At 39.7% G+C, this 18,155-nt stretch overlaps 2 protein-coding genes across 4 annotated transcripts in view; one reads left to right on the top strand and one right to left on the bottom strand.

Moving 5' to 3' along the window:
• Positions 1–8,464, top strand: part of phykpl (5-phosphohydroxy-L-lysine phospho-lyase) — a 48,608-nt gene extending 40,144 nt beyond the window's left edge. Inside the window, exons 8-12 of one of the 2 annotated variants that reach the window (XM_060837212.1) lie at positions 3,601–3,826; positions 4,818–4,972; positions 5,049–5,138; positions 6,357–6,487; positions 7,315–8,464. In XM_060837212.1, the coding sequence (XP_060693195.1) occupies positions 3,601–3,826; positions 4,818–4,972; positions 5,049–5,138; positions 6,357–6,487; positions 7,315–7,394 (682 nt within the window). In that variant the 3' untranslated portion in view covers positions 7,395–8,464. The remainder of the gene's footprint in view (positions 1–3,600; positions 3,827–4,817; positions 4,973–5,048; positions 5,139–6,356; positions 6,488–7,314) is intronic. The other variant, XM_060837211.1, reaches the window with a different exon arrangement.
• LOC132823406 (heterogeneous nuclear ribonucleoprotein A/B-like) lies at positions 8,446–17,857 on the bottom strand. Of its 2 annotated transcripts, XM_060837213.1 has the most exons (8): positions 17,498–17,853; positions 16,894–17,062; positions 13,269–13,427; positions 11,716–11,847; positions 11,526–11,631; positions 11,257–11,430; positions 10,893–10,984; positions 8,446–8,760 (listed from the first exon to the last, which is right to left on the bottom strand). In XM_060837213.1, the coding sequence occupies exons 1-7, from the start codon at positions 17,677–17,679 to the stop codon at positions 10,911–10,913; spliced, it is 996 nt and encodes a 331-aa protein (XP_060693196.1). In that variant the 5' UTR covers positions 17,680–17,853; the 3' UTR covers positions 8,446–8,760; positions 10,893–10,910. The 2 variants fall into 2 exon arrangements, with proteins under 2 accessions (XP_060693196.1, XP_060693197.1); XM_060837214.1 differs by lacking the exon at positions 11,257–11,430 and having other exon boundaries at positions 17,498–17,857.
• Positions 17,858–18,155: the final 298 nt, after the last annotated feature.

Genomic DNA, 18,155 nt, shown 5'->3' on the forward strand with positions numbered 1-18,155 from the left:
GTGCGTATAGAGGCCATTCAGCCCATCAGGTCTGCACTGACCTTCCAAAGAGCATCCCATCAGACCCCACCCCCACCCTATCCCCATAACCCTGCATTACCAGTTAACCTGAAATGTTAATTCTGATTTCTCTCCACAGTTGCAGCCAGACCTGAACTTCTCCAGAAATTTGTTTGTCTTTGATTTACAGCATCTGCAGTCCTTTTAGTTTTTATATAATTTCTTTATTTCTGTCTTCCTCCCTTTTTGAATACAGGAATTACATTATCTATGGAAACCTAAAGGAATTTTCCTTGAATCTGTGTTTTGGAGAATTAAAACCAATCCATCAATTATCTCACTAGCTACCTCTTTTAGGATGAAATCCATCAGGATCTGGAGACTTGTCAACTCACAGTTCCAACAATTTCCCCTGTATTTCTTCTCTGGTAATTATAATTTTCTGGAGTTCCTCCCTCCTTTCCAGGATACAACTTGTATCCTGTCTCATGTAGACAATGCAAAGCTTTTACTCAATTTGTCTGCCACCTCTTTATCCTCCATTACTAACTCACCAGTCTCATTTTCTGTTGGATGAACACTTCCATTAACTGTTTTCTTTTTCAAAAATCGAAAGAAGCTTTTTGTATCTGTTTTTGTATTTTTGACTAAATTTGAATCCCTCATCTAGACTACCTTTCCTCCCCATCGAATTTTTCCAGTCTATTTGTTGGTTAAAATCTCACATGTCACTGTATGCTTTTAACAAGCTCCCATTACTTCTTCTTTGATACCCACTGCTAGCATTTGTTTACTGTGAGGGGATCTGTACTCAACTCCCACATGTAAATTTTTGCCTTTATCATTTCTTACCCATCAGGTGACTTCTGACCTGCCTCTGAATTGCTCATTCCTGATGAAGGGCTTTTGCCCAAAATGTCGATTCTTCTGCTCCTTGGATGCTGCTGAACCAATTCAGTTTCTAGTCGATCTTAAGCCCCAGAATATTTACATGTTTGGGATTTAGCAATGGTAATGCCAATGAACATCAAGGGATAATAGTTCCTCCTTGTTAGAGATGGTCATTGCCTAGTATTTTTGTGGCTTGAATGTCATTTGTCAGCTCAAACCTGAATAATGTACAAGATTTGCTAAATTTGGACATAGTCTGCTTCAATAGCTGAGGTGTCACAAAAAGTACTGATCTCTATTCAATTGAGTAAATATCCCAACTGATGCAAGGATGGTCATTAAGGAAATATATGATGGTTAGGCCTAGGACACTACTCAAGCACACCTGCACAGACATCGTGGAGTTGAGATAATTGAGCTCAACAACCACACCATCTTCCTTGTGTGAGATATGACTGTAGCCAGGGCAATGACTCTATTATGTAATGTGTGATTTTTACATATTTTAATACCATTTCTTTTAGAGTTTGGACTTTGAATTACTGCCATGTAGGTTTTGGTCTGTGTACGGAGGCTTAATGATTAACTTGTTCTTTTTTAAACCAGTGAGAGAGAGGGAATCCCTGAGGTGATTATGGGCTATTTGTTTACATAGAGTTTTACCAGTAGACAGAATAGACATTGAAAAGCATTAACTTGCTTTCTCTTTAGAAAGGTGAAGTTTTTTTTGTTTATGGGAAAACACATTGGAAAGCTTTTGTTTCAGTTCACAAAAGTCCTGGTTGAATAGAGAATATACCCACTTCCCATGACATTCAATGGTATTGCATTACTGAATCTCCCAATAACAACATACTGGGGTTACTACTGACCAAAAACTCAACTACATGAACCCATATAAATACAGTGGCTACAAGACGAGATCAGAGGCTAAGAATACTGCAAAAGGACTCAAAGCCTGTCTGCTATCTACAAGCTACAAGTCAGGACTGGGATAGAAAACTCCCCATTTGCCTGGATGAGTGCAAATCCATCAACGCTCAAGAAGCTTGACACCATCTAGGACAAAGCAGTCACCTCATTGATACCACATCTACAAACATACACTCCCCTTCACCACTATCACTCAGGAACAGCAATGTACACTGTCTACAATATGCACTGCAGAATTCAACAAGGATCCTTAGACAGCAATCCCCAAACCCATGACCTCCATCTTGAAGGATAACAGCAGATCCATGCGAACACCATCAGCTGCAAGTTCCCACTGAAGCCACTCATCATTATTCCTTCACTGTCACTGGGTCACAATCTTGGAAAATCCCTTCCCAACAGCGTTTTGAGTAAGGCAGATGAGTTGAGAGTGTTGATTAATACATAGGGATATAATGTCATTGCTATTATGAAAACATGTTTGAGGGAGCAATAAGGCTGACAGCACAATATCTGAAATATAGAACCTTCAGGCTGTAAAAGAGTCAGTGTCACAATATTGATAAAGGCATGAAATACTGCAATAAGGAGGATTGATATCATAGATGGTTCTTCAATTGAGATCATATAGGAGAACTTAAAAAAAGGGGCAATCACTATAGACCCTGAAACAGTCAGGAAGAAATAGAAGTGTAGATATGTAGGCCGGTTCAGGAGAATTTTTTTTGATTCTTGAGAAGCTGGTGAGCTGCCCTGTTGAACCACTGCAGTCCATGTGCTATATGTCAGTAAACCCACAATGTTCTTAGTGAGGAAACTTCAGGAATCTAAAGCCCTTCCTCCTGCACCAACTCTTCAGCCATATATTTATCTGCACTGTGTATTCCTGTACTCAAAGAGCATATGGCACTATGAGTAATTCAGAGATGCTAATCCTCAAAGTCCTGCCGCCCAGCTGCTAAAATATTACTGCAGAACTTCATCTCGCTTTCGACCATAGCCGCCTCCTTCAGACTGACCAACAGCTGTTCAATGACATCCTTGGCCTGGGCTCAGGGAGGGAATGCATCTTGAAGTTACACTTCTCTATTCCATACTATTGAATCTCAAACCAAGCAAGCTAGTACTCTTGCTTTCCTTTTCCTCCTTCCTTCTGTAGCTAGGCTATGGCTGCACTCTTACTATTATCCAACACAGAAAGCTGTTCGTGAGTTTTGAAAAGATTTGTAGATCGGTTGAGGTTCTGGATGTAGGATAAATAGATAGAATATAAATAGACACACATTACTTATCTGTATATCTATTTATATTCTATTCCATATAAATAAAAAGCAGGCTACACCACAGTGCTTCATCCAGAGACTCACTGAAGAAGTTACCTAGTATGGTGACAAAACGTCTGAAAACGAACCTTCCAGCTCAGTGAGCAAACCTATATCCATAGAAAACTATTTTTCTCTGAGATGAACTTAAGGGCCTGCTTATCTCCTCTCATCTGACTGATGGTCAACTATTCCTCCCCTGACTGCACTTCGTTCAGCTATGGAATAATCACATCTAAAAACATGCCACCCATGTAATTCTTAAGACTTCACAAAATGCTTTACATCCTAATCACCAACTGAAAATGGGAAATTTCTACCTTTTATTTAAGAATATTTTATGGAAACCAGATTGCAAAAAAGGTACACGATATTTTTTCCACAGGTTGTGCAGGGGCAAAGAGGAACGACATTATCAAATGCTATTAACTTTACCGGCTTTTCTTTTTTGCAGACATATTCACAAAGCTGGAGGATTGTTTGTTGCTGATGAAATCCAAGTTGGATTTGGAAGAGTTGGAAAACATTTTTGGGCATTCCAACTACAAGGAGATGATTTTTTACCAGACATTGTAACTATGGGCAAACCTATTGGAAATGGACACCCATTAGGTTGTGTGGTGACAACTAAAGAAATCGCAAGTGCATTTGCTGCAACCGGAGTGGAGCATTTTAATACAGTAAGTCAGGAACAATGACTGTAGCTGCTTTGCAAAAAAACAAGAGATTGTCGAAGAAAATCTTCAAATCAAACCAATACTTTTAAGCAAAAGCAAATGTAGATTAAGTGTTTTTTGTAACATACTTTAAAAAGTACCAATAACTCTGAATGATAAGTTCTAAGATCTAACAGCAAAGTAAACCAACTCAGCCCATTGAATTTGTTCTGCCATTCACGAGATCATGACTGATCTGCTAACCCTCAACTTCACATTCCTATATTTTCTTGGCAACGCTCAATTCCCTGGCAGATTTAAAAATCTAAGTTTTAGATACTTAAATCAGCATTGTAGAAGATGGTGTTATAATTCTCCTTTCTAATAAACTCTGTTGTTACAAGGCATCAACATGTATTCAGTCCCATTTCTGCCCATTAGCCAGATTGCACAATTGTACACAGTGACAGGGAGAGAGTGTGTACATTTTTTATATATATCCCCAAGAGGACATTGAAGTGTGAATCCAGCAATGCAAGGAAGAGGAAATAAATTTAGAAATGGGGTTAAACAAAAGCTCAGTTGTTAAAATTTGTAAAATCTGTATTTTTAGCAATTATTTTACTTAGATTTCATGACAATTTAGATTACTTACTCAGTGTGGAAATAGGCCCTTCAGCCCAACAAGTCCACACTGACCCGCTTAAGCACAACCCACCCAGACCTATTCCCCTACATTTACCCCTTCACCCAACACTACTAGCAACTTAGTATGGCCAATTCACTTAACCTGCACATTTTTTGGATTTTAAAAGCTACTAGGTGAATTAGCTATGCTAAATTGCCCATAGTGTCAGGTGCATTAGTCAGAGGGAAAACAGGTCTGGGTGGGTTACTCTTCGGACTGGTTGTCCAGAAGGGCCTGTTTCCACACTATTGAGAGGGAAGCAACAGACACTAGAATGGAAAAGGTTGTTTGAAAAATTTTATTAGCTATGTCATTGATGTATTCCAGTTTGGAGGAAGTCCAGTATCCTGTGCAATTGGACTTGCAGTTTTGGAAGTCATTGAGAAGGAAGACCTGTGTGGGAGTGCTACACAAGTTGGTACCTACTTAATGAACCTACTAAATGAACTGAAGGTCAAACACCCAATCATTGGAGATGTCAGGTATTGAATCTGCCAATAAACCTATTTCTGAATGTTTTGATTTTGAATTGACATATTTCACTTTTGTACCTAAAAGGGGTGTTGGTTTATTTATCGGAGCAGAGTTGGTGAAAGATCGACAGAAGAGGACGCCTGCTACAGAGGAAGCCCAATATTTAATTGCAAGGTTGTAAAACTGGAAGTTTTCTTCCTATGCCTACAACAACGCTGAAAATTTGATGTTGAATTTTGTTCTAACTTGTCCATAGAACTGAATATTCACTTGCACCCATGCTCTTCAACATTAACCTCCTCCAATAACTACAACCCCCATTAGCTCACTAGAAGGCTCAAACCTAGAACTATTTAATATTGACCAAGTGCCAATCAAATAAAGACAGTAAATACTTAATGCCTAGGACCATCAAAACTCCAGCCAATACTGATCCTTAGACTGGACCAATTTCATGTATCATATTGAAATTAATCTCAACAATTACAGAAACACTTAGCAGATCTATTACACAGATGTCTGCATTGAAATTAAATACTAAGTTTTTTTTGAGAACAGATAATGAATTATTTTTAGGTCTGTGGAATCTATAACCAATTGAAAGTTCTTGAATCAAGAGCACTTTTCATTTGCAAATTAAAGTTGTCAGAACAGTGAATAATTCTCAATTTCTACAGAAGAGAATGGAGTGTTAATAGATTCAGATTAAAATATTATTTCAGAAAACAAAGTTTTTTTTATTATCACCTAGTGTAGGTCTCAAATCAATGAGGTCATGTACCAACTGAACTACCCCCTTTATGTAGAAGCTCTCCAAATAATGCCTTAATATATTGATTTAGCTCAAGGACATTGACAAAGAGTGAAACAGATTAATTAGAAGGACCTACAGCAAGGACTTTTAAAAAAAAATCAGGGACAGATGCATAAACTAGATGTAGATTAAGACCACTGCACATTGTGAATATTTAAAACAAGATCCATACTTCAACTGAAGAGAATCAGGAGTAGCCCCAAACAGGCTGATTACATACACATCTCTTCTTGATGTCTCTCAGGAGGATGGCAGGGGTGAGCAGACAGGTGTCAGTCCTAGCCAAGGTATATATAGCAATAGCAGAATTATTACTAACATCTAACAGAAAGATAGAAACTGCATTAATTGAATTCAAAAGTTTAATTGGCAAAAGATTTAAAAGCATCCAAATAGAGATCCAAATAGCACATTCCTCCAGCTTCATTTGAACAATGTAGGAGGCAGAGAATAGTAAAATGTCAGAATGGAAAGAAGTGAAAGTTCAGGTTCATGCAGACAGAAGGAAAGAAATTATGCTATTTAAATAAATTCAAAGTGTATGAACAAAACTAAGTTTTACACTTTTTATCCGTCAGGTTGAAAAAGGAATTTATCTTACTTAGCAATGACGGACCAGATAGAAACGTCCTGAAATTCAAACCCCCAATGTGCTTCACCATGGAAGATGCTCAATATCTAGTTGGAAAAATTGACATAATACTTACTGGTAAGTGTTTGCAAAAGCTGATTAAAAGATTGCCTGGCTAGTTGTGATCTCATAGGAATACTCATGGACATTTTCAGCCATAAGCATTGATAAATGCTTGCTAAAAAGTGATCCCCATCTGCCTCATCCTGATAGCCCCAGCAGCAGTGTGTCATCCATCAGTAAGGCCCTTTACAGAGCACCTTCCAAATTCATTACCACTACATGAACAAAAAAAAAAATTAACAGGAACATCTACATATGCCCTACAATACCACTATTCTGACTTGCAATGACAGGAAGGAATGACAACCACTAGAGTCCTGAAAAGACTCTCCCCAACATTAATGGGTGCATCCATAATCAAAAAGAATGCAGCTATTCATGGTGATGGCTCATCACCTCAAAAGGGCAAACTTGAGATAAGCAATAAATATGGGCCCTAACATCAAAAGCACAACGAATGACAACGCAATTAACCTCATACTTTTTGCATGGTACTCTGCACCATTTACCCGTTATCAACCAAATTTCAAGTAATTGTTTGACTATGGAGGACACTTATAGATGGTATAACAAGTGTAAATAGATTCAGTATCCCAATGCATTCACTACTGTTAAGGGATTTGCAGTTTAACAGATGAATCACAGGCATTTCAGGACTTCTTTTGGCAATTAAAAAAAAAGTACTACTGAATAGCAGTACTGTTAAATATGGAGATGAGACAACTGCAATGCTCCTCCCTAACATTTGTTGCCATTACAATATCATAATCAATACATAAAAGTATATTTGTTGCACAAAAGTGGGATTTTTAGTAACTGTTTTGTGAATATTTGTATCACAGATTTGAAAGTGGCCAATACGTGCAAATCTGAAGTGAATCAAAAGACTGAATTTATGGATGCAGCAATGAAGCCTACATAAATGCCATAGCATGAAGACAGGATATGGCCATACTACTTTAGGATCATTTTTTCCTCGTCAGCAAACCCTAATCAGTGTCATTTCAAATTTCTTTTCTAACTGAAACTTGGTTCAGCTGGTAAACCTGGAAATTAATTTTTACATTCCCAATTCCTGTAATTCTTTTCCAGACAAGATTGCACACTTTTTTGCCCCTACAATATTTTGAGACACCTTGTGCAGTCTATCTTTCATGTTTTCAGAACCATCACATCACCCTATAATCTGCAATATTCTAACAAAAAGACCCCATACAAAAATAAAAATTGCTATTACTCTCCATTCCAAGCAACAACTCAATCAATCCAGTAATCATTTCAGTATCACTGGGCTCACCTATCTGTATCAGTGTCCTAGATTCCAATCCAGGTACTGAAGTTTGAATGTTAATCTAGCCTATGCAAGGTTGAATACTGCACTAACAAACATTACTGCTGCTGGACTGTTGGGACATTAAAAGATCTGTGACTTAAAATGGAGAAAAGCCTCCTTTCCACCACTTCTCATATGGACCCCTTTCATATTTAAAAATAGTAAAATATACAAATAGGTGAAGAACACAAACCTTTTTAAAAAGTTCATGATTTTATGTAGAATACAGTTGCGCACATATCAAAAACCCATTTCACTAAAATGATCTTTATCAGAAACTGTTTCTGTAGTAAAGAACAAAAGTAAAATTTATTAAATAGCAAAGCAGTTGCATTGAAGTTATTGAATTAGCTTCTGCACTAGCTTTCAACTGCAGATCCATAGGATTGTTTGTAAGTCAGTAATAACACAAACAGTACCATATCAAAAAACGAAAGCTAATCCTATAAAATGTGCTAGTGATCCTAATTTTCCAAAAACAGCTTGTACAAGCAGATACCAGTTAATGGTCCAGCAATACACTCCATCAAGTAGACATGTAAAATACTAACTCAAAACAGAATGCCTTCGATCTTCTTTAATTTACATCAAATCAGAAGTAAACTGAAATGAATACAAAACAAAATTCATGCAACACAAATACACAAAGGAACTTTTATTTCTGAAACTGATTGCTCCAATAAAGGTATTGATGCAAATCCAGTAATTTTATGTAAAATACAAACTTACATAATTAGCATCCATTAGGTACCAAAAAGTACAGTAAAAACCACTTCCATCACAGGAAATGTACGACACAAAAGACAGACTACAAAATAAAAAAAGTTGGAAAGTGACAAGCTTCCCTAAAACAATCTTCTGTACATTTGGGGTCATCCGGAGTGAAAAGTTTAGGTCCCCAAATGCAACACAGTTGCATTTAGAGGACCTGTGTATTTTTTGCCAGCTTGATGACCTGAAAAAGTACAAAATAATCAATTATGGTTCTCATACAGATATCTTTTAATAGAAGTAAAGGCAACAAATTTGGAGCTGTGTTGGGAAGATCACTTTGGTAGTTCACTGAAATGAAGTAAGTGGTCAAAGTAAAATGTGGCTAGATCATTTTTCTTGTCAACCACCCATTAGAGAAAAAGAGGGCAAAGATTAAAACTATGACAGCACTGAACATTTTAAACCTGATGTTCATTTAAATCACCCAAATGGAGGCTAACCAATTGCACACCATGTTGGATGGCGATTTAAGAAAAAAATCCACCTTTAATATAGCTTGTCAATTCAAGTACAGCAAGAGACAATTATATTGTCGTCCTGTAATATCCACAAGGTATGCAGCTAAGAGCAAGAAAAATTAGCTTTAAAAATATACATCTTTAGGGAATCCTGTCCACTCCTTCAGGTTATGTCTCACATGCTATGACTCACACTGGCATGACATTAGAACAGGTGTAAACATCGCAATCTCGAGTAGTAATTAAGTTTATGTGGGAAAAGAAAGTGTGCCTATGAAAATCAGTATCAGCAAACTTGCTTCAAAATTTGAAATTTTAAAAAGTACTCTTTGCATTTCTATGCTTACAATCGGATCACAATTATCTGCAATTTCCTATGGATGAAAGTTGATGACCCACAGCAATATTTGTCCTTTAGAACTAAATTTCTATGGAATTTTGTATTGCCAAACAGCCAAAACATTTATTATTGTTCAAGGGATCACAAGTCCAATTAATTTTACATGAAGTTTACTTACTGTTAAATCTTCATGTGACATTCTCCAGATTTTAGAGAGAATGTGTGGGATCCTTCATCCAAAGAGTTAGCAAAAGTTTAAAAACCTAATTGTACAGAACAGATGGGAATGTTTATTAAAAATATGAAATGGTAGCAAACCCAAGTTTCATCCAAAAATCAGCCACAAAAAAGGGGGTGACATCATTTCTTCAGAACATTGGGTTCAAACCCATTTCGTTCAGTCTACATGCATTCAATTTAGACAAGCACAGCAATCAAAATGTGTTTACTAGCTCATGCCTAGGCCAGTCATGTTCTGGCCGTACATATTAGAATTAGCAGGTGCCTCAAGGCAATGTTAAGTTAGTAATTGCAACTGGGTACTAGTTGGATCATAAAATTAGGAACTACAAAGACAAAGACATTTGTGGAGATCGGGTTTACCTTGCAATATCCTGAATTGAACCTTTAAATCAAATATGGAGCATTTGATTTCCATATGCTCTGTTCCATAATAGAACAGAGTTCTATTGTAAATGTAGAATCAACAAAATGGACTGGGATGCAATTTTTGGTAGGTCGTTTCCCACCCAATCCCCATAATAGTTCTCAGCTAGCTTACAACAACCTTAATTGACACATTGAGTAACTGAATGAAGAGCTTCAGGGCAGAGGAGATGACCTGAGGGTTGCAGTGAGAGGCTCACAGATTCTTGTTCTCCTCCTCTCTCCACTTCAAGGTATGCATCCTTGTAAGAGGATTTGCAGTAAGGTTAAAATCAACTAGGCAAAAGTGAAGACTAGAGATGCTGGAAACCAGAGTTTAGATCAGAGTGGAGCTGGAAAAGCACAGCAGGTCAGGCTGCATCCGAAGAGCAGAAAGAAAAAAAAAAGGGGGGAAAAAATTGCTGTTTCGGGCAAAAGCCCTTCATCAGGAATAGAGGCAGGAAGTCTCCATACTTTTGCCTGAAACTTTGTTTTTCCTGCTCCTTGGATGCTGCCTTATCTGCTGTGCTTTTCCAGCACCACTCTGATCTAAACTGGTTTCCAGCATCTGCAGTCTTCACTTTTGCCTATCTTCAATAAGGATCACAAATGGTCTTCCTCCTATCTCCAGTTTTCTGTAAAAGGCTCCGAGTATCATACAGTGCTGTTCTAATCATGCGCAGAACACCTGTGAAAGTCCCTCATTTGTTTTACCACATCAGATAGGAACCAATAATAATTTTTTTTTAAAAACATAAACATAAAATGCACCAGAAAATATTGACCTTGGTTAGATCTCACCACTCATTTTAGTTATTCGAAAAGGTATCAATGTTCAGAAGTAGACTCATTGCAGAACTGGCAACGTACCCGCATTCACATTCCATATCAATATGGTTTGTATCCACCTTGGTGAGCTGCCCCACGCCTTGGCGCTTTCCCATAGTTACCGTTACTCTGATCTGGAAGAAAACAAGTTAATAGGTAAGTTGATGCTCTAAAATTTGATATACAAAATACAGTTTTCCACTGAAACACGACAGCAAAAACAAGACATTTCATGAAATGGCACTTATGGTCAAATCTGTTAGTTGGAGAGGAATTAGCAAATGGCATTTAAATGTGGCCATTTTCTGCCACATAATCTAAAACATTAAAACGGAAATAGAATTTCCAAAACATTAGGCCTCAATCCAAACTAGCCTTGCTTCAGTACAGCAATAAATGTACTTACTGTAGTCATATCCTTGACCATATCCACCATAGTAACCACTATTGTAGTTATAGCCAGTATAATCATAGCCTCCATATGCACCATAGCCACTTTGCCCGCTGTAACCATAACTGCTGCCATAGCTTGGATTCCAGTAATTATTGCTGTATCCTTGACTCCAGTTCTGACTTTGACCTTAAAATTTAGCAAGACATACTGTTAAGTACTAAAAGATTGATTTCACACATTATTTTCCCCTTCACATTTAGTAGTGTAAACATGCAACTCACCAGCTCCACGGCCACCACCTCTACCGCGTCCTGTAACGCTACCTCTGCCTCCCCACTGCTGTTGCTGTTGATAAACTTCTTTAGGCTGAGCTACTTTTATTTCACACTATGTAATAAAAAAAAACTAATTAGTGTACAAAATCTGACTTCTTTCTGAAGCTTTGTAAAATAAGCTACTTGCATCCGATACCTTGCTATTTCCAACATCGTGGTACTTCTTCTCCAAAATCTTTTTTACTGGCTCTTCCTCTTTAAATGAAATGAAACAAAATCCTCTCCTTTTGTTGGTCTTGCTATCCATTGGGAGTTCAATTGATTCCACCTAAATTGAATTCAAAGTTTGTAAGAGCAAAGCTAATATTTTAAACCGAAGCAGGGGAAAAAAAAAGTGTCTTGCATACAGGAGGTACATTACACATAATTAATTTAAATAAAGTAGCTTCTGATCTTAGACAATACCTCAGACGAACAGCCATTATGGCATTGCAGTAATCTGTTTATCTTCAACGGGTTCAGAAAAGATTTACAAGCGTGTTGCCAGGGTTGGAGGATTTGAGCTATCGGGAGAGACCGAATAGGCTATGGTTGTTTTCCCTGAGCATCGGAGGCTGAGGGGTGACCTTATTGAGGTTTATAAAATCATGAGTGGCATGGATAGGATAAATAGACAAAGTCTTTTCCCGGGGGGGGGGGGGGGGGGGGGGGGGGGGCGAGGGGAGAGTCCAGACTAGACAGCATAGGCTTACAGTGAAAGGGGAAAGATATAAAACAGACCTAAGAGGCAACCTTTTCACTTGGAGCGTGGTACGTGTATGGAATGAGCTGGCAGAGGAAATGGTGGAGACTAGTACAATTGCAACATTTAAAAGGCATCTGGTTGGGTATTTGAATAGTAAGGGTTTGGAGGGACAAGGACTAGGTGCTAGCAGGTGGGACTAGATTGGGTTGGGATGTCTGGTCGGCATGGACCGAAGGGTCTGTTTCTGTGCTGCACGTCAACAGAAAATGTTCTCTGCTTTTAACCTAGTCAACCACACAAGAGCAACTAATTGTACCATTGACATGGCTGGGAATGAAAACACCTTATGAAACTAAAAAAGCTCAAAGTTGCACGCTGTCAGGGTAATCAGGCCCAATACTAAAAGAAAAAAAAGTGAAAACTACAGATGTCTGACAGTCAGTCAAGTAGAATGTTGCTGGAAAATCAAAGCAAGTCAGGCAGCATCCGAGGAGGAAAGTCCATGTTTCAGGCATAAGCCCTGCATCAAGATTTCACTTTTGACAATACTACAAATAGGGTACAGGACAATGAAGGTTCACAATCCAGTTTTACACTTTAATGCGAAACATGTATCCAATCATTTCAATCCCAAGCAGGTCTGGCTGTAAGGAGTTACGCACACAATATTCTAACTCACCAAACACAAAATACATAAGCTCAAGCATTATCCCACTTCTGCCTTTTAATGTAGTACTTTAAAATACTTTAAAAATGTGGAGTTTGCTCATTCTCCCCGTGTCTGCGTGGGTATCCTCCGGGTGCTCCGGCTTCCTCCCAGTCACAAAGATGTGCGGGTCAGGTGAATTGGCCATGCTAAATTGCCCGTAGTGTTAGGTAAGGGGTAAATGTAGGGGTATGGGTGGGTTGCGCTTCGGCGGGTCGGTGTGAACTTGTTGGGCCGAAGGGCCTGTTTCCATACTGTAAGTAATCTAATACATCACACTTCCTCAAAAAAAACGTACCTCACCAAAAGCTCCAAAATATTCTCTTATCTTATCTTCTGGAGTATCAGGATGAAGCCCTCCAACAAATATCTTCTTCACAGGTTCTTTCTTCATTGCCATTGCTCTTTTAGGATCCACTACTCTACCATCTAGTTTATGCTCCTTTTGTTCCAACACCTAAGAAAAAAAAACAAGATACATGTATAAAAAGTAGAAATTTCAAAAAAACAACAGTATGGAATTGTGCATGTTTGCTTTCATCTGACGAAGGAGCAGCACTGATTTCAAATAAACCCGTTGGTCTATAACCTGGCTTCCTCTTACTTGTAAGAAAAGCACGCAGAGCAAAATCCATATATGCTCACTGTTACTTATGCACTTTCAGCAATAACTATCTATTAAATCATGCAAATTCTGCAAGTTTGATAGCAATTTAAAAAAGTTTATGCAATCCTATGCTAGCCTGACTGGCTGTGCTTTTCTAGCACCACACCTTTCAATTCCAGGGATTAAAAGGTAGCTGACAAAATAAAGTTCATCCAGTGCATTATTTACTCAAGAAATGACTAATGGCAATAGATTAGCCCATTGTAGGAAAAGGAATAGCCATCCAATATGAAGGACAGAACATCAAAAGTGGGGTTAAAAAAAAAGATAGAGATATCAACAGACTACAGACACAAGGATCTGGTACATAAAATGTGACAAACTGAAGTACAGATATAGAATGCTGCATTCATATCTATAAGTTCTATATCTCCCATGAATTACAGAAGTTGATTTTGACAACACACCATAGGAAGCATATCAGACTAGCACGGAATGCTGCGCAAGTTTACAAGAATGCCAATACAAATTAACTTAGATTGCACAAACTTGCACTGCATCACCTACAAATTATATGGTTAGGAGATGATCTAATCAGATTTCAAAATACTACACTTAAAAAGAGAAATTACTTCCTCCGGTTGAGATTAATCCCTGGAATTGAAAGGTGTGGTGCAAGAAAAGCACAGCCAGTCAGGCAGCATGCAAGGAGCAGGAGAATTGACGTTTCAGGCATAAGCCAGTCATTGGGAATCCTGATAAAAGGCTTTTACCTGAAATGTCGATTCCCCTACTCCTTAGATGCTGCCTGACTGCTTTTCCAGCACCACACTATTTCGACTTGGATCTCCAGCACCTGCAGCCCTCCCTTCTAGTCTAATCCCTGGAAACATAATTCAAAAATGTTACAAACTAAGCCTTTCACTTTATGAAAAGCACTTAAAGCTTAAACTCTTCCACCAGCCACAACTAAACTCCTGCTAATCAAAGGGTTTTAGGGAAATAAAGTATTGCATCGGATGTCCATTGTACCAGATAGTTCACACAACGAATGGAAGCCAAACAGAGATTTATAGCATCCTGTATCATGGCCAGTACGGTTTACTTTCATTATTGACTAATTCAGTATACCACTAACTGTCCTTGCTTTCTAAACAATGATCCAAAATAATGTAATATTACCACATTCACCTCCAAGGTCTTTTCAACTGTTATATATAGGACATTAGGAAGCAAAATATGGCTTTAAAGATTATTTTCTAAACCTGTCGATGCTACACATTTGCAACTGTAATTTCCCTTGGCACCACAGAAATGCTCATGTAAAGTTTCCATAAGGTTGGAGTACAAGGTGCTAGTAAGACCATATCTGGGGAACTTTGGAAGTTTTAGTCCCTTTATTTAAGAAAGAGAATTATTTCATTGGTACGCAGTTCAAGATGATCCCTAGTATGGAGGGACTGCCTTTGAGTAAAAGAAAAAAAAGCAAACAGATTGGGATTCTACATATAGCAATTCAGAAAAATGAGAAATTTCATTGAAACATACAGGATTTTTAAGGGGCCTGACAGGCAAACATGGAGAGAAAATGTTTCCTCTTCGTGGGAGAGTTTAGTACCAAAGAACAGCCGCAGAATGAAGGGACATCAATTTAAGAATTTAAAGGAGGAATTTCCGATGGTTGAATCTTTGGAAGACTTTACCACAAACAACTGTGGGTGCAACGTCTCTACGAATATTTAAAAGCGGACATAGATTATTGATCAGTGGGCAAAAAGGGAGATGGGAAAATGCGCAGCAAAAGTACATGTGAAGAGTGTGGAATTAGTCATATGATTGAATAATGAAGCTAACTCAAGGGGCTGAATATCCTACTCCTGTTCCAATTTCTAATGGACTTGCAGTCGGAAGTATCCTCTAAGTCTAACCTCCAATGTAGGGGTCACTGCACTTTGGTTGCATTGACCCCAGGTGCCATGATCCTAAGCTGAAGAACCACGTACTTAAGAACTTCTTTTCTCCTTCTAGATGCTCCAACACCACTGAACTAGATCTCATTACTTTTGTGACTTGTTAAATTGTTGGAATATCACTGAGTTGCTTTGGGACATGTCAAATAGCGGGCAGCACGGTGGCACAGTGGTTAGCACTGCTGCCTCACAGCGCCCGAGACCCGGGTTCAATTCCCGACTCAGGCGACTGACTGTGTGGAGTTTGCACGTTCTCCCAGTGTCTGCGTGGGTTTTCTCCAGGTGCTCCAGTTTCCTCCACAGTCCAAAGATGTGCGGGTCAGGTGAATTGGCTATGCTAAATTGCCCGTAGTGTTAGGTAAGGGGTAAATGTAGGGGTATGGGTGGGTTGCGCTCCGGTGTGGACTTGTTGGGCTGAAGGGCCTGTTTCCATACTGTAAGTAATGGAATCTAAAAAAAACCATAGGGCTGTGGACTATCAAAAAACGCAGACTCCGCTATTAAATTAGATGGGGTAAATGAGAGTGTTGGGCAGACTGCATGAGAACACAGGTAGGACACCAGATAAAGACCAAGTCTACCTATTGCTCTGTGAATAAACATAGGATCGCATACAACCCAAAGTTTGCACCTAAGCTATTACTCTAGAATGGATTACTTAAAGCATTTAATCTGCTACTTCACAGCTGTAAACCAAATGCATCGAAAATGGTAGGCACCTTGTGAAATATTAGAGGATTCTGAACTCTGCACACCTGATCCCACTCTAATTCCAAACAAATTTAGAGCATTTGTGTGCATTCCCTGAAGTAATCCTTTGATTTCTCATTTGTTTTCCCTCCATATTTCATACAAATAGTAATTAGCAATTTACAACTAACGTCAGTAAACAACTAAACTTATAGCCAGACCATTCAGTAGGTAAGCAAGGGCATCAAGGAGTGCGGAGCAATGGTTAGATTTGCCAGAACGAACTGAATGACCCATTGTTCTAAAAAGTGCAAGGTTAGTCGTGGCAACTATGCATTCTGACCACGCACAGTAACATCACAGCGCCTAGATATTAAAATGACAGCATCTCACTTCCTCACTGCCACCTCATACGAGGGTCAAATGCTTATCAGTTTTTCTGTGGAAACTGCCATCCCGAAACACTTCTTCACTTCCATAATCGCAACGAATACAAAATCTGAAAATACAGTATCTTCCACACCCACCCCCCCACCCCAAATTTGACTGCCTTTTTGCCATCCAATTTTAGATTAAAATTCTGAATTACATTCCAATAGCTGCGAGACGCCTGGGTCAGAGAAAAGTCTACCGACAAAAACCCTTCTCAACCTTACTCTATCGGCGCATGAAGAGTCTTTGAAAAGGATAAATCCAAAACCCCTCGACCTTCCGGTTGCAGGATCCATCTTAATTGTACAATCCACAACTTCGCCGAATTTGGAAAAATAATCCTTCAGGTCCTTTTTGCTTGTATCCCAACTCAAGCCTCCTACGAACATTTTCCTGTGGGAGACAGAGCGGGAGAGAAAAAGGAGACCTTTTGTTACCGATTCCTGTTTCTCCCCCTCCCCCCCAGCCCAGGGAAGCACATGGCGCCAAGAGCAGCGTGAACAAAGAGACGGCGACACAGCCCGAACAGGAGCTGGTGCTGCTTCCTCAGCCCCACCGCCAGCTTCCCCAAACTCTCACACAAAGAGGCAAATAAAGGGGTCTCCCACATCCTACTGAGTTATCGCCTCACGTAACGCGGGCGATGTGACCGAGCACGGTACCACAACCGCCCTGGAGGTATAACCGGCCGCCGAGCACCTCCCGTTCATAGGGGCGCTGCCAACTGAGCTCCGCTGCAGGACCGCATGCTGCCCTGAGCCTGAGCCTGGGCCTACCGGCGGCGGGAAGACCGCGGCTTGGCGCGTCAGTACAAAAAAAACTTCTTACCCGGCATCTTCTTCGTTTTTACTGGCATTGATTTTCGAGCCCTCGCTGTCAGCTCCGGAGGAAGGTTCCACTCCGTCCACCGCCGCCGCCATTCCCCGCCCGCCGCCGGCAGCCTGACCCTCTCCCTCCTCGTAGTGACCGTTCTCCGATCCCTCCACGTACTGCTGCCCGGCGTCGGCCATCTCACTGGCGTCCGATTTTTAAAAAAATTAACTGACGAGTTGGCAAGAAAAGGAATAAAGCGGATGTACGTCTTTTTTCCCCCTGTTTGAGTGCCTGTCCCAAACCGAGAAAATTACCCAAAAAATAGCCGGCTCCTACCTCTGGAGTCCACTCACTACCGACATGTGGCCTTTTATATAGGGGCCGGCGAGGCACCTCGCAACAACAACTTCTCCCATTGGGCCTGCCCAATCGACCGCCGAAATATTCAGCATTCATTGGCTAATGGTCCTGTCCCCGCCCCCACCCCTACCCCCCACCTCAGAGAGCCTGGGTTACGTGGTAAAGTTTGTATCTGAGTCGGATTTTCCCATTGAGTAGACAACTCACAACCTCAGTTTTAATGGAGATGTTTGCAGTACATCTGCATTAAGGCATTATGGCATTGCCTTAATCTCCAGATGAGGCTAAGGCCAATTTTGGGCATCACATAAGA

This window comes from Hemiscyllium ocellatum, chromosome 16, assembly GCF_020745735.1.
Source record: "Hemiscyllium ocellatum isolate sHemOce1 chromosome 16, sHemOce1.pat.X.cur, whole genome shotgun sequence".
Classification (NCBI taxonomy): Eukaryota; Metazoa; Chordata; class Chondrichthyes; order Orectolobiformes; family Hemiscylliidae; genus Hemiscyllium; species Hemiscyllium ocellatum.

Coding starts and splice junctions, on each gene's coding strand:
- LOC132823406 (XM_060837213.1), bottom strand. CDS start 17,679: ATGGCCGACGCCGGGCAGCAGTACGTGGAGGGATCGGAGAACGGTCAC. Junction 11,632..11,715: donor ACGATGTTGGAAATAGCAAG/GTATCGGATGCA, acceptor TTTATTACATAG/TGTGAAATAAAAGTAGCTCA. Junction 10,985..11,256: donor TGGTCAAGGATATGACTACA/GTAAGTACATTT, acceptor GTTTTCTTCCAG/ATCAGAGTAACGGTAACTAT.